This window comes from Triturus cristatus, chromosome 7, assembly GCF_964204655.1.
Source record: "Triturus cristatus chromosome 7, aTriCri1.1, whole genome shotgun sequence".
NCBI lineage: Eukaryota > Metazoa > Chordata > Amphibia > Caudata > Salamandridae > Triturus > Triturus cristatus.
In genome coordinates this window covers 1244425174-1244440894 of record NC_140590.1, presented here as the reverse complement: position 1 = coordinate 1244440894, position 15721 = coordinate 1244425174, and the positions used below count along the sequence as shown (strand labels likewise).

Below are 15721 nucleotides of genomic sequence, written 5' to 3'. Positions count from 1 at the left end.
ATTCTGTGCCAACTAAATGTCCGTAAATAGGAATTGTAAGTTGGTGTTGGCTCCAACCAGTGTGTTCTTTCGAATCACTTTATGGAAAGCACACAGCCTTTTCTCAAAGTCAATGTTTGGCTAGGCAGAGAGAAGTGGGTGAATGATCTTTTCCTAAGGGAGTTAAAGACTGACTATCTAAGGTGGATCCCTACACAGGAGAGTGGGTGTTACATTTAAACATCTTTTCCTTTAAGCTAGGAATACTAAATAGAATGTGAATCTAGGAGCTAAACCCATCCTGGATAACCAGTGTTATAGGTACATAACTTTTGCCTTTCACAGAGGTTATGCTATACAATGTGCATCTAAAGAGGATACATGTCTGAGAAGCATGTTTCAAGTCATTCAGACAAAATGGATATTGTTACTGATAAGTACTGTATATTAAAACCTGAAATTCTTTCTAGCAGTGCAGACATCGTTACTTCGAACTGAAATGTCTTTAGACCTTTTCTGTACGCACCTGGCCATCTTCAGAGCTAGGACCACACAGCTGAAGAGATAGGACCTGGTTGCCCAGGATCACACCACTGTGTTAAAGTCATACATAAAAAGTAAAACAATGAAAACAGCAGCGCACCACTGATCCTGGATGATAGATAATAAAGTTAAACCTCATCCTACCTCTTTTCTTACTTAAGTTTAACTCTTTCGATTCCATATATTTTGTTAAATTGGTAAGCTGAAGGCTTCACTAAAAATAAATGGTTCATGGCAATAACTGGGGGATTTTTCTCAGTTTGAAAAGCTTTATTAGCAACTTATTAATACATAAAGACATAAGCAGTATATAGAAAGAAATCCAATATAACAATATAACAAAGTAATTGGCTGATATCTGGAAGAAAAGAGTAAAAGCAATTTGTGGGAATTGTATAAGGCGGAGATAAGGAAAAGAGGGAAGGGAATTAAGAAGAAGGGTAAGGAGGGAAGGCGAGGGAATACTGATACTATGGCATGAAGGAGTAAAACAGAGAAAAACATACTAGATTAGATACTGTAAATGAATAAATATAAAATTGTCTAATGAGAAAATATATATAAGCTTAACAGGGTAGATAATGAAGATCAGAGATAAAATCTTTCAAGGGGATTTGAAATTTTCAGAGGTTATAAGCGAAGTATTATGTAAAACAATTTGTCTACATAGGTGGTAAGGGGCAACCAAAAGAGATCCCTATTAATGATTGGTTTGCAAGAAGAGACAAAAGCAACATCCAGTCTATGGAAATGACAGAGAGATAACTGGGGGATTTTGAATGGCACAAAGGAGCCAGTATTCATCCCCCGCTCCGGCTATTATTAAAAACTTCTGCTAGCTGGAACACTTTTGGACTTCTGAGATATATGAACAGTACATCTGATCTACTGTAAATTATCCTAATGCTCCCTAATTTGTTTATTTTACAGAGTTGTGATTCTTCAGTGTTTTTTTTTTAGAATAAACCGATATCTAAAGCAGGCTTGAGTACTGGCTTTGTAATGTCGGTTCATGACGCAGATAAAATAGATATTTCAGCTCTCCTACAAGTGCTGTTTTCACTTTTCTCACCATTCAGGATTTACAATTGTTTTTTACTCCATCACATTCATTATTTGTGCTTTTCAGTGAGAAGTTTTTTAAAATGTTGTATTTTGTTTTTATTTGCAAAATCCAGAGTTACTGTAAAAACATTTGCAAATAGACCTGGGACGAGTTGCACAAGGTTTGTGCAGAATTGTTGAATGGTGCCAACGTTACGTGTGTGTGTGTGTGTGTGTGTGTGTGTGTGCGTGCGTGCGTGCGTGTGCGTGCGTGCGTGTGTGTGTGTGTGTGCGTGCGTGCGTGTGTGTGTGTGTGTGTGTGTGTGTGTGTCTGTAAATATCTATGTCAGCACTCCTAGGATCATGCAGCATGGAAGGCCAAATTATACAGCAATGTCATCTAAGTTATGCAGCAAAAGCACAATCCATGGGGCACATTCTCTTGCATTGTGTTTTTTCATCCATATTAGCAAGTAGCAACATGTTGGTGAAATCTGCAAATTATGCAATTAAATACTTTCCGTGTTAGAGGTTATCCATTTTCAAAGAATTATGCTCATCAAGGCTTTCCCCTCACATAAGTACAGGGGGAATAGGGGTCATACATTCTTCGAGCTGTACCTCAGTACCTTGTCTCCAGTGCTATGGCTCAAGTGGGCTGTTGAATGCCCTCTAGTCTGTTAGCGATACGTGCTGCTCTTAGCTGAATTCTTCTCAAGTTATCCAACACCTCGCACAACATCCTCATTAAGAGATGTTCCACTATGCAAAGCGTCCTGCAGTGTTGCTATATTGAGGGTGGGCCAAGATGTCTATATTTCTAGCTATATTATTTATTTATTTATTTAGGAGCTGTATGTCTCCTTTTGGATACTTCAGAATGATTCCGTGGCAAAAATCATGGAGAAAGTTGTCCTGGCCCGGTTAACAGACTGGCTGGACCAAGCAAATATTATTTCCGATCTCCAATATGGTTTTAGACAAGGGAAAGGCACGTTGGATCAATGCCTTAATCTCCATTTGGTGATAGGGAAGTATATAGTTGTAAAATGTGGGGATCTTCATCTGGCTTTTATAGATTTAACCTCGGCTTTTGATCTTGTTAATAGATCAAAACTCTGGGTGATCCTTCAGGATATAGGGCTATATGCTGATTTAATCTCTTTTCTGGCAGCCATCCACGAAAATACAACAGCGGCTGTGCGCTTTAATGAAGATGGCAGCCTGACTGACTCATGAGCAGTAAAGAGAGGGGTCCGGCAGGGGTATATTTTGGCCCCTTTTTACTCTCTATATTAATAAGCTAGGAGATTCCCTAATTTCCTGCTGTAAAGATATCCCTAGAGCCGGCTCCAAAATGCTCCCTGCATTCCTGTATGCTGATGACGTGGTGTTGGTGGCCAGGACTGCAAGGGGGCTGCAAACCCTTTTAAACTGTTTTACAAATTTTATGGAGTCTTTAGATCTAATTACCAATTTTAAAATATCACATGCTATGTCCATAGGGTCAAAAAGGGCAAGGAAGGTTAAATTCTATTGCAAGGGTCCTTGCAACAATTTCTCAGCCCAGATTACTCTTCATATAATATTTTTCTGCGCATATTACAACTCCTTGCGCAGAAAATGTATTATTCCCTTGCTTAGAGGATGTAACTTTGAGCAAGTTAGGCCAGCGTTGGTATATTTACAAATGCTGGTCTCACCTATGGTCTGTTTTGGGGTAGCAAGTTTTATAATAGGTGCAATCAGGTGTAGGAATAGGCTACCCATGAATCTCCCTGTGGACAGGGCTTTGAATCCTGTTACGTAAAAAAGTATTTTTATGCTTTTTTATATGTAATGTTGGATAAGACTGATGCTGGGCTAACTGCATTTTATATAATTATTCTATTTATTTATTTATTCCCAGGCCTAATTATGTGTTAGTGGTCTGTATTTCCAATTTTGTATGAACTGTGGCATTATTTGAAGGAGTGTACTTTTGTCTTATTGTGGATAATGAATTTTGAGTGGGGCAGGACTCTATGAAGAATAATAATAATCATTTTATGTTTTTTATCGATTGCAGATTTGATCTGTTTTGTTTGTTTTATGTACTTTGATGGCTACAATTAGCCGAATAAAGTAAATATGACCCTGACTCTGCTTCAGAATGAAGAAAGTCTTGCAGATAAATGTCAACCTTGGTCACTACTGAGGTTTGTTGGAAGGCGAGAGGTAAGGTGAAAGAAACCCTGTACGATGTTCTTCTGACACAACCTGTTTACTGCAAAAAGCTGATTAGTGGGCATGTTTTAGAGTTGAATTTGCTAAAGGACGTGCAGTTGGATTCAACTCTCAGGGTTGGTTTCAGGCATTCCATTGCCTATGGGCTTGATCTACAAAGAAAATTGAAGCAAGAATAACTCCATAATATCTTTTTAACAGAATACTGACAGAATCTCAACAGGCATAACTGAATTGGCAGCTATGATGACTGAGAATAGCCTTGACTTGTGTCTAAATATGGCCATCAAGATAGCTGATACCATGAAAGGGAGAAATTTGTTATTCTCCAGGTGAAACCACTAGGTCGACTTGGCATAATCGGGGTTTGCACGCCAAAGTGTACTTAATGAGAAATGCCTTGAGATAAGCAGTGAAATCAGCATTGGGGGCCATTCTGTTATGTGTAACCCTACCAAGGGGGGATCTGTAGTTGTAGGTCGCTATTATAACCCTCAATATAGTGTCATAGAGCTCCTATGAGGCTTCATGTTATGCACTTTGAGATGTACCTTCAAGGAAGGTCGCAAAGGGGTAGTATTCTTGCTTCAATATAAGTGTGAGCCGAGGAATTAAAATTCCCCATCCCTTGCCTGGATACCTAGGCGCACCCGCAAACTCATGGAAAACAGAGTAAAGAATTCCCAAACCCAGACTACAGGTCAGCTTTCCAGTCCCAGAACAGTCCTGTGACTCATAAAGTGCCCGAGAAAGCCCAGGACTCGGGATCACCTCGCCAACTGAAGCAAAAACATAAATGCATGATATGATGTTGTAGGAGTTTTTTTCTTCTTATAAAAGTGTGCATTATTAACAACATGCAGAGTATGGATCTATAAACAAGTTTACATGTGCACACTTATTTGATGCTTTTGCCTTTGAAACAATTGTCTATGACCAGTCAAAGTGACTCAATTAGGCCTCAACGCCACCTTATTCAAAATGGATGTTTTATCCTGCCCAAGCAAAGTCATGTTTGTTTATGTCCGAATGATTTTGTTGTGGAAGTCTCTCTAGCAAAAGCTCAGTAATTTTGCAGCCTTCAAGGTTTCTTCCACCTGCTTGCTGTTTTACATTCAGTCACAATATCTTAGTGTTTTTTTTAACGAGTTTGTTCTACCAGCTCCAGATGACATTAGCATAGAGTAGGCTGAATCACTATTTAGTTCGTGAGACAGTGCTTAGGTGGTAAGGCTATAAGATGCTCTAATTTTCTGTGCTCAGAGACCTTTCCAGTGCTACTGGGGATGCCGTCTACTTTCTTATCGATTTTGCTGCTCATTTGGGACTTAGAATAATTCTTGACTTTGCCTACTATTTTATATCTCCCAATTGCTGAGATCCTTCACAGCAATAATTTGTGCATCAGCACTTTACAATTTCTGTATTGCAGCTTTGGATTTTTTGCAATGAATCTTTTAAAATGTCCTAGTTCCACCCTAGAAGTCACTTATTGAGTCTGCCTTACTTGATTGGCTGTATCTTTGATATGCTGTGTTATACCTTATCTTGGGGCACAGTACCTCATAAAATTGAAAAACATCCTGGACCTGCTGTTAAAGTGTATTTTGGGGGTGTAAGATTTTAGGAGTTCTACAGACCCATAAATCATAATAATGCATCAAAAAAGGCAGATAACTTTAAATTCCATCTCACTGTGATGTCCATGTCATTCGGGTCACATGTTCTGAAATGTCGGCTGAATCTCATGCAGGTGGAGGTCCCGTTTTCCGTTAGTGACACCAGTTTGTAGTCCTGTTTCTCGTCGACTGCTGGGAGGGCTTTACCTATGCTGTGATAGTCCTGTGGGTCACAAAGAAATGAGCAATAATTATAGTATATTACATTGCAATCGTTTGTATAAAGCACATCATACTCCTGATGGGATGCAAAAGTGCATTTCCAGACATGTAGTATGCTAATTCCTTAGCGTGCTTGGATGGAATGGAATGTCTGATGTGGCCTTACATTGATAGTGTTGTGATACTGTGAGTGAGAACCAGAGTTGTGCTCATACGGGTGCCTCCTTAAAAGCCCCCTGCACTGCCGGTGTGCCACTTTTTGTGATGCACCTGTGGCGCAGTGTGGTGCTCCATATTTACAAGGACATGTAAAGCCACTCTGCGAGGCTTTTCATCTCCAAGTGAATATGGCCTTTTTTCATGCAGCACTTTGCATGACAGGGGCGTTCCATGGGTGTTGCAGTGGGTGTTCCCACGTAACACCCATGGATTCTGCCGCATTCTCAGATTTACGTTTCGTTAACCTGGGAATGTGACAGAATCCTACGCCTCCCTAGAGGAGGCGTAAGGAAGCGCAACGAGGAGAAAAACTTTTATTTCTCCTCATTATTACTCTTTCTCTGTGTGCTGCATTCTGCAGCACATAGAAAGAGGAAAACACTTCTCATAATTGTTTTTGTGCAGGAAGGTATCCCTTCCTGCACAAAAACAATCATCCCCGCAACTCAGACACCCTTGCACCATGATGCAAGAGTGCCTGCGTTGGCAAATGGCAGCCAATTGTGCTCCAGCGGAGTGGGGAGCTCAGGGATAGGTCATATTGTTATAAATATGATGCATCCCTTTGATTCAGAAGCACAGATTTCAGACGAATTTACCGGGCAGAATATTACAAGTGCAGTGTTTCCTAACAGCCTGGAATTCTTGATGCTGCTGTTTGGCAGTGGAAGTGTACAGTAGTAGATAAGTCTGTGATTATACTGCACTTGCAGGGGCTGGTGACCGAGCACAGGACCCTGTTGATGAAGCAGTGTACATACTTGACTTCTGACATCACAGTGCTTGTTACTAGAGCCAGCAGCTGAGGGAAAAGGCAAGACAGATCAAGGAGCACAATTAAAACAGCAGTTTAAAAGTTTGAAAAACAAAAACAAAACATGCCTTTTCCTCCTTCCGCTCTGTTTTTCTAGCTCCACCATGAAAAGCAGAAAGGAAATATTCATGGCAACATGTTTATTTTTTGCACTCCTTAGGTAATTAGTTAGATAAGTTAGAATCTTTCTGAATGTTTCTACACATTATGGGCTAATGTGCTTTAAAAAAAAAACTGACTTGTAGTAAACTGATTCTAATACATTTTTGCAACAAATATCTAACATATTGTTTTATTTGTTTAATTTTGTACTAGATAGTCTACTTCTATTCTTCATGGTTGCAAAAATGCTTTCTTTTTCATATGAAAGATCTATGCACCAAAGATTTAAGTGGTTTGTGGTAAAGGTGAGGGTGTGACCATGTACTATAAGGAATAAAGTGACCCCTGCCATACAGAATAAAGTTATTGCTAGTCACCTCAGAGATCCATAAACTTATAAAGGAACTCAGCCTTCAGCCTCATTCCACTACATGGTCATGGAACTCTTCGGTGACTTGCAATATCCTTATATTATACAGTAGGTGGTTCTTCATCCCATATATAGCAAGTATGACATAACATATCATGCTTCCATAATAGAAAACACCCACATCAACTCATTGGAACACCAGAGTACCACATACCAAATAATATATTCTACAATCAACAGTGTTCGAATCAGTTTTACCAAAAGAACCTTCTTGAAATGGTAAGAATGATAATCGATCATGGTGTGTACTTGCATTTTGGGAGAACCATGTGGGTGGCTACACACTTGAAACAAGAGACACCTTTTTGTTAAGCCCAGCCTGCGGCTATATACCTGGTGGAGTGGTCCTCTATAATCTCTAGTAAAGGAATCCTCTGAACCCTCATAAGCATTAATGATGGCGGACTACCTAGCTATTAATAAAGAACTTTGAAAACGTCTTACGCTTACCAGTTGAGCCAAAGGTTACAAATCTTCAGATTCTCTAGCCTCTTACCCGTTGTTTGGAAATAATGAGAGTCAGTGTAATTTTTAAGTATTTTTGGGCTCAGGAAAGATATATTTGGGGTCCTATGTTCGGAATCATTTGGAATTGTATTACCCATTTAATGCTAATCCAAGCCTGCATGATGGCAAACAATATTGAATTGTAAGTTAAAGTTTCAAAAAACGGGTAATGTGGTCACACATAAACAGTTGAAACAAAAACCTTTTACATGACTCTGAGTGAAAAGAGACAGAGTCGTAAGTTGGAGCAGGCAGAGAAATGGGGAGAGGTTGAGATACAGTCATAGAAACAGGTGAGATAGAGAGAGAGAGAGAGAGAGAGAATGTTTTCTTTTCCAGGGGTTTCCTTTGGAAGGTGGGGGCCCAGGGCAATTGCACATTTTGCCCATGCCTTAAAACATTTCTGATGAGAGTTTTATAAACATTCAATGAGTATAAACTTTTCTCTCTGTCACCTTTAGTTTGTATGAAATATGTAGGTAGTGAAATATCCTGTTCACTATGAAACGTTGATTCCATGTTTGGAACAAAACAATATCTACATCTCAAAATTACAGAGTCCAGTAGATTTTTCAAATAGGGAGGTGAGATCTCCAAAGCTGCCAGTCCCCCTAAACACCTAGGTGAGGTAATTGAAATGAAAAATACTAGTTGAAAAGAAAAAGGAATCATATCCACTGGTTCCAAGGGTGTTCTGATTTAAGCCTCTAAGACAAGCTGTAGATTCCTAGTTGGTAGAAGCAAATTTCATGAAGTTTGCACATTCTGAAATGTGTAAGCATATGAGTAACCACAGTATCCAAAGAACTGTAACCAAAGACCTGAACTGCTGCCCATTGACAGTTTAAAGTAAGGGGGTAAAACCCTAATGAAATCAATCTTTTAAATAAGCCCAGATCAAAAATAGATTGCATATTTAAGATGAAACTTGTTTTTCAATGCATCATTTCCCAAAATGAACACAATCACTCCAATAGCTCCATAAAGGGGATCATTTCATAGAGCTCTGTAGGTTTTTTGCAACTGTTTCTGAACATTCTAACTGGTGGGGTTCAGCCCTCTCAGTCTACTGTCCATAATACTTAATCATATCAGAGAGAATATTGGAAGGGTCAGACTCAGCAATGGTCGTAGATCAAGTGGAAGACACAACGGTGGACCCTTAACCAACCTTAAGAGGAATGGAAACCAGGGGAATCTGGGCCAATGTGGGACTACTCAAATCACAATCATAATCTCCTTGATTATCCACTTCCTGTTCCTTCCTGCTGAATCTTTCCCTAGACTTGCTCCACACCCCTTGGCACTCATATCTTCCATTGGAACCACTAGGATGGGAGGGTTCTGAGAGACACTGGAAAGAATGTGATTGACTACCAACCATAAAGGCACTGTATAACACATTTCCTGAGTTATAGGTAGGCAGGCATCATAATCTCCTTTACAGGGAGACCAATGGTCCAGTGGAAATCTGACTCAGAGCTTCAGGTGCTAATGTGCCCAAGGTACTGCTGCCATGGTGGCAGCAAAAGACCCTTGTATTTGTAACATAATCATGCTGACAAATTAATTGCTTTTAGAGCTTTTGAAAAGAGATCCTGTAGAGCCCTTGCTCTATCTAACGGAAGACAGGCAGGTCCCACCTATGTATGAAATAGAACCCCATTGAACTGAAAGTTTTGTTAGGGCTGAAGTTGAGACATTTCCTAATTCGAAGGAAACCAGTGTCTTGTAGGACTTTGCACTCTCTGGCAATTTCTCCAAGATTCTTGGGGAGAGATGTCAGTCGTATAGATAAAGACAACCCATAATATCCAGGAGGAGTAGAGTAGATCCCCATGCTGCAGTGCTACGGAAGTGAGATCCAGAGGTGAGTCCCTGGCGGTAAAGAGGTAGGCAGCGGGGACCAGGATCTGGAACACAGAGGCTGTGCTGTGTGGTGGGATTCCATAGAGTAGATCCAACTCTGAGGCCAAGGCCGGTTCGGAGAGCTAGTGCTTCCTTTGAACAACTCGGCATTGGGATTGGACAAGATCAAAGAAGGGCAGAAGATTGAATTTGATGATGGGTTGAGACAAAGGTTACAAAAAGATTGTCACAGCAATGAAAAGAAGCAGTGCAATCTGTATAAATAGAAACAGTTCTAGAAATATGGAATGTGTGTATGGCTGTTCTTCCGGAGACTCGGGTTTTAAGTGAAACACAGGGAAAACTACACCTGGAGGATCAGTACTGGAGCTAATGGGGGGCATAAATGGCATGCTCTCCCACCCACCCACCCGCTTGCGTTGTTCAACTAATTAGTAATAATAATCACTCTTATTTTACATTTGAAATGCAAGCATTTCATCTACTGAAGCAGCCACACAAGTGCCAACATAGGACATTGCGTAACTAATTTTGCAAATAAGTCAGTGGGTTTGTTTGTTTCAGCCTTAAAGAGAACTCCGTTTTAACTATGTTTTTGTTTCAGTGATTTTATTTTATGATTTACTTTTTTTCAACCCCTGATGCACTTGGCCTTTGACCATGCATAGTAGGTGTTGGGAGCAGGGTCTGACAGCCATGGCCACCCAGCTCATGCTGCGCACAACCATTGGCCAGACCTGCACCTAACTCGCTGTGGCGACCTAACCCATAGAGTGCAAGAACAGCTGGATTTGGCTACGGGGCCTGACTTGTGACCAGTCCTTACACCCAACCTGCAGAGGCCATGCTCCGAGGGGTTTGGCACAGCACCTGGGCTGCAGACAAGCCCTGTGCCCTACCTACTTCATTCCAAGCAAACCCAGACACTTATTTTAGTGTTTACCTTCGCTTATGTGTTTTTTTTGTTTAGGTATCGAAAATTTGTGAGTTCCAAAAGCGACTTGCAAGTCAGACTCAAAATGGCTATTGCCTCCAGTACCTGCTCGCCACTTTTTTAAATGCTAGAATCTCAAAAATTCTGGTACGGAATTACACCACAAAAAGCACGCTTTCTGAGAAAAATTCTACTTTCATGGCAAGTTTACTGTAAATCTGTTTGTGATGGTGAATAAGAGCAAAATTCCTTATGTGAGCACAGTGGAAATTGTCCCCTTCCCCTTTTTTAACTTTTCCAATGGACAGATCTTCATGAAACCTGGCAAAACCTTAGCTGATTGAGTTCACTGTCTACCAAGCCTCATGTGAATCCATCAACAAGGTAAAAACTTATAGCCAAATCAAAATATGCCTTTTCAATAGAAGTGTGATTAAAAAATAACTGCATGTTAACTATTGCCACAAATTAAAATATTAAGCGGAGATATAAAGTTATGTATATATATATACATATTTATATGCAAGTTTGTGTGTGTGCAAATATGTGAATATATACATATATATGTATGTATGTGTATATATATATATATAGATAGATAGATATATATATACTAACAGGCACGTTAGAATTAGTTGGACATTTCACTCAAACCATAGAAATTCCGGCGTTATAGTTAGTTCAGCTAACTATAACTTGCGCCCCCGCACTGCACTGCTGATGATGTCACATATTACATCATTCATGACATGGTCCGTAACATCACTGATGACATCACTGATGACATGTCAAATGACATCACTGATGACATCATCCAGTGACTGTGTGTTTCTGTAAAGTTTAAATTTGTTTTATATATATGCCAAGCTGTATTGAGGAATGAGTGGGTGTATAAGTGTCTGTATGGAGGATTTGGTAGGTACGTGACTGACTGTATAAGTGAGTGATTAAATGTATCTTACTGAATGCATGGGTTAGTGACTAAAATGTGTGAAAGTCATCTGTCTGTTGTTATGTAAGCTGCTGCATGGGTTGCTGAGTAGCGGCATGAGTGTCTATATGGGTTATTGATTGCTTGCCTGAGTATTTGTACGGCTGCCTGAGTGTGTGTGTGGGTGGGTGGGAGGTGTGTGACATCTGTGCATAGATGTGTGAGTGGTTGATTCACTGGGTATATGGGTTCAAGAGTGCATGTGGAAACAGCTTTATGGGTGGGTGAGTGTGTGTATGGGTGTGTTGGTGAGTGAATGGATGTCTCAGTGGTACATGTGCAAGTAACTACATATGTAAAAGGCAGTATATGTGAGTGATGGTATATATAAATAACTATATGTGAGAGTGGTTGCATGGGTGAGTGTGTATTTGTATCAGTGATTCTATAAGAGAGTAATTATGTGTTAATATCTGTATAAATATGTGAGGTGGTGTCTGTATAACTGTATAGGTGAGTAAATGGAAGTATGATTGATTCTTTGCATGACTGACTAAGTGTGTGAGTAACTCTGGATATGTGGCAGTGTGTGAGTGTCTGCATAGGTGTATGAGTGCATATAATAGTGTTGTATTGATGAGTGACTGTATGTATGAGTGACTGTATGGGTGAATGAGTGGATGTTTGTGTAGACCGAGGAATCAGTCAGTGTGTATTTAGTAACTGGTATTGATGTGTCTATTTTTTCAAAAATGGTAGTCTGTATTTTAGAGTGGGTGTATCAAAGGTTATATTCAGGTGTGAGGAGGTGCATCAGATTTTCACGTGGATGATGTCATCAGTGATGTCATCAGTGATGTAATTTGAGATGTCATCAGAGTTGTCATCAGTGATTTCACTGACCATGTCATGAATGATGTAATATGTGACGTCATCAGCAGTGTATTGCGTGAGTTATAGTTAGCTGAACTAACTATAACGCCGGAATTTCTATCGTTTTGTACGAGTGAAATGTCGAACTAACTATAAGGTGCCTTAAACCTATGGTTTTTTTCAGTTAATTTCTATGTTTTTTTAAAATGCTAATTTCTAACTATAACGTGCCTGAAACCTATGGTTGTTTCAGTGAATTTCTACGGTTTTTTAAATGCTAATTTCTAACTATACTGGGCTTAAAACCAATGGTTTTTCCAGTGAATTTCAAAGGTTTTTTAAATGAAAATGTGTAAGTCTAATGTACCTCAATCCTATGTTTTTTTTTATTTTACATATATATATATATATATATATATATATATATATATATATATATATATATATATATATACATACACATATATCTATATATATTTGAAAAAATTGTGAATAATTTTTAGTTAGGAAAACTATATTCATTTTTATTTTTTTTAAATATTATACATAAGTCACGCATCCTTCTCGCACCCTACACGATGGCTGCGCGCATTCCGGTAGCCATTTTGAAAAGTCGTGCTGGGATCGCGACTTCGGCATGATTTGCGAAGTATGAAATATCTTTAAATTAATTATAAATAAAAGTTTTCCTTTAAGTGTTTGTCTAAATTTATTAATAAAAGTATTTTTAAAGTATTATTTTCAATATAATTTTGACAAAAAATTATTAGATTATTATTGGATTTGGAGGGTAGGAGGGATGGCCATTTTGCTTGATCCGTTTTGCAAGATTTTTTGGTTAAGTCAGGTGGACACCCTCCTCCGGGTGAGGTACGGCTTGAGGATTCTATCCAAAAGGTGAGAAATCTAAAGGCAGAAGTATCCATCAGAAGAGCAAGTTACTTACCTTCGATAACGCTTTTTCTTGTGGATACAGTATCTGCCTGTGGATTCCACACTGTCCCACCCACCTCTCTGTTATCTACCTGTTTCTACCAAAAAGATGCTTTTACTGTTTGGCATGAATGTTTTTAATGTCTTAATCATGCTTATGTTTTAATAGTTAGAAATGCTTGATCTATTGCTATTTCTTTATGCCTTTATTGGTTATGCATTTGTAGATATATATATATATATATTTAGTATACTATGTATACATGTGAAAATGTGTCGGTCCACCTGTTTACCTCGGTGGCACGGAAAAATGGGTGGAACTGCCGTCAGCACACCAAAGAGGTACTCTTATGGCTCCTATGACGTCATATGGTGTGCCGAGTGGAGCCGTGCTATTATGACATTTTCGTTGACGTGGGAGAGCTAGGAAAGAATTTCCGCGGAATGCTGGCACAGGGGATATTCACCGAAGTGTTCAGACTAGTCCTTTGGGAGCAACTGTTTATGTTGCCACTCCAGAAACCGAAACCAGTGATCCGAGGGCAGAGGCCCTGCAGATGGCACACGAGGTGGGGAGCCCAGTCGTGTGCACTGGCGGGGCAGCGAAGTGACAAGCACCACTACCCACAAAAAAGGTAACGAGGGCACTGAATAACACAGGATCTTATCTTTGTATCTGGCAGGAACAACAAGGTTAAAATCCCCTAGTTCCAAAATTTAGAATTAGAAGTGCTACAATGGTCTTCAAGAGGACCTGCGATGGATGCCACTTCTGCCTTCCGTACACAGGAGGCGACACATGGGTCACGCGGTACGGTCATACTGTGGTGGGACGCACACTCGTTGACCTCTCATGGCACTGCTCCACACTTCGGGGACAACGCTTTCCATTAGCTGTGATTTATGATGACGCGTCGTGCCGGCCCCGTCCAACAGCAGAACCACTTTAGATCCAAACAGACTCTTCCACTCTCTCACCAGAATTGAAGCCAGGCCACGCGGACACTTTCACAATACAATAGCCGGGAATGCACTTTTCGGTAAATAAAACACATTCCTTCCTCCTAATTTATCAAATAAACGACTCACTGAAGAACAGGGGCCAGCTTCGATTGGTAAACAGCCGTTACAACGACTTTTTTACTTCGCGATACCATTACAACGCATGCATTACCGCGCATGCGTTGTACATCATTACTACACATTTTCTTAGAAAGCATGGTCATTTACCATGCATGCCTTTACAACAAATTTAGTTGTAAAGGTATGTATGGTAAATGACCAGGAGTTCTAAAAAAATGTAGACGATCCACGTTGTTGTAAGGAAACAGAGACTGTTCGTTTCCTCACAACGATGTGCACCGCCCCTCAGAGATGACATGAAGCATGAACCACAAGGAGAGAGGAACCACGAGGAGTGAGACGTAAGGGGGATTGGGCATGAGGTGGTGGTTACTTTTCTAGAGTTTAGGGTAGTGTTGTGGTGTTTGGGAAGTGTAGGGGGTCGTGCTGGGGGTAGTGTTTTAGGGTTTAGGGCAATGCAGTGGTGTTTATCTAGTGCAGGGGTCATGCTGGGGGTAGTGTTTCAGGGTTTAGGGTAGAGCAGTGGTGTTTGGGAAGTGTAGGGGGATGTGCTGGGGGTAGTGTTTTAGGGTTTAGGGTAGAGAAGTGGTGTTTGGGAAGTGTAGGGGGTTGTGCTGGGGGTGGTGTTTTAGGGTTTAGGGTAGTGCAGTGGTGTTTTGGTAGTGTAGGGGGTCGTGCTGTGGGTAGTGTTTTAGGGTTTAGGGTAGTGCAGTGGTGTTTGGGTAGTGTAGGGGGTCATACTGGGGGTATATTTAGGGTTTAAGGTAGTGCAGTGGTGTTTGGGTAGTGTAGGGGGTCGTGCTGGGGGTAGTGTTTTAGGGTTTAGGGTAGTGCAGTGGTGTTAGGGTAGTGTAGGAAGTGGTGCTGAGGGAGTGTTTTAGGGTTTAGGGTAGTGCCGTGATGTTTGTGTAGTGTAGGGGGGTCATGCTGGGGGTAGTGTTTATGGGGTTTAGTATAGTGCAGTGGTGTTTGGGTAGTGTAGGGGGTCGTGCTGGGGGTAGTGTTTTAGGGTTTAGGGTAGTGCAGTGGTGTTCGGGTAGTGTAGGGGGTCATGCTGGGGGTAGTGTTTTAGGGTTTAGGGTAGTGCAGTGGTGTTTGGGTAGTGTAGGGGTCGTGCTGGGGTAGATTTAGGGTTTAGGGTAGTGCAGTGGTGTTTGGGTAGTGTAGGGGGTCGTGCTGGGGGTAGTGTTTTAGAGTTTAGGGTAGTGCAGTGGTGTTCGGTTAGTGTAGGGGGTCGTCCTGGGGATAGTGTTTTAGGGTTTAGGGTAGCGCAGTGGTGTTTGGGTAGTGTAGGAAGTGGTGCTGGGGGAGTGTATTAGGGTTTAGGGTAGTGCCGTGGTGTTTGTGTAGTGTAGGGGGTCATGCTGGGGGTAGTGTATATGGGGTTTAGTAT

The 15721-nt window shown here is 40.6% G+C and overlaps 1 protein-coding gene across 1 annotated transcript in view; it reads right to left on the bottom strand.

Annotated features, from left to right (window-relative positions):
* LOC146811709 (putative DBH-like monooxygenase protein 2) overlaps positions 1-15721 on the bottom strand; it is a 439263-nt gene that overhangs the window by 261624 nt on the left and 161918 nt on the right. Inside the window, exon 2 of the mRNA XM_085618698.1 lies at positions 5488-5634. Within this exon, the coding sequence (XP_085474824.1) occupies positions 5488-5634 (147 nt within the window). The remainder of the gene's footprint in view (positions 1-5487; positions 5635-15721) is intronic.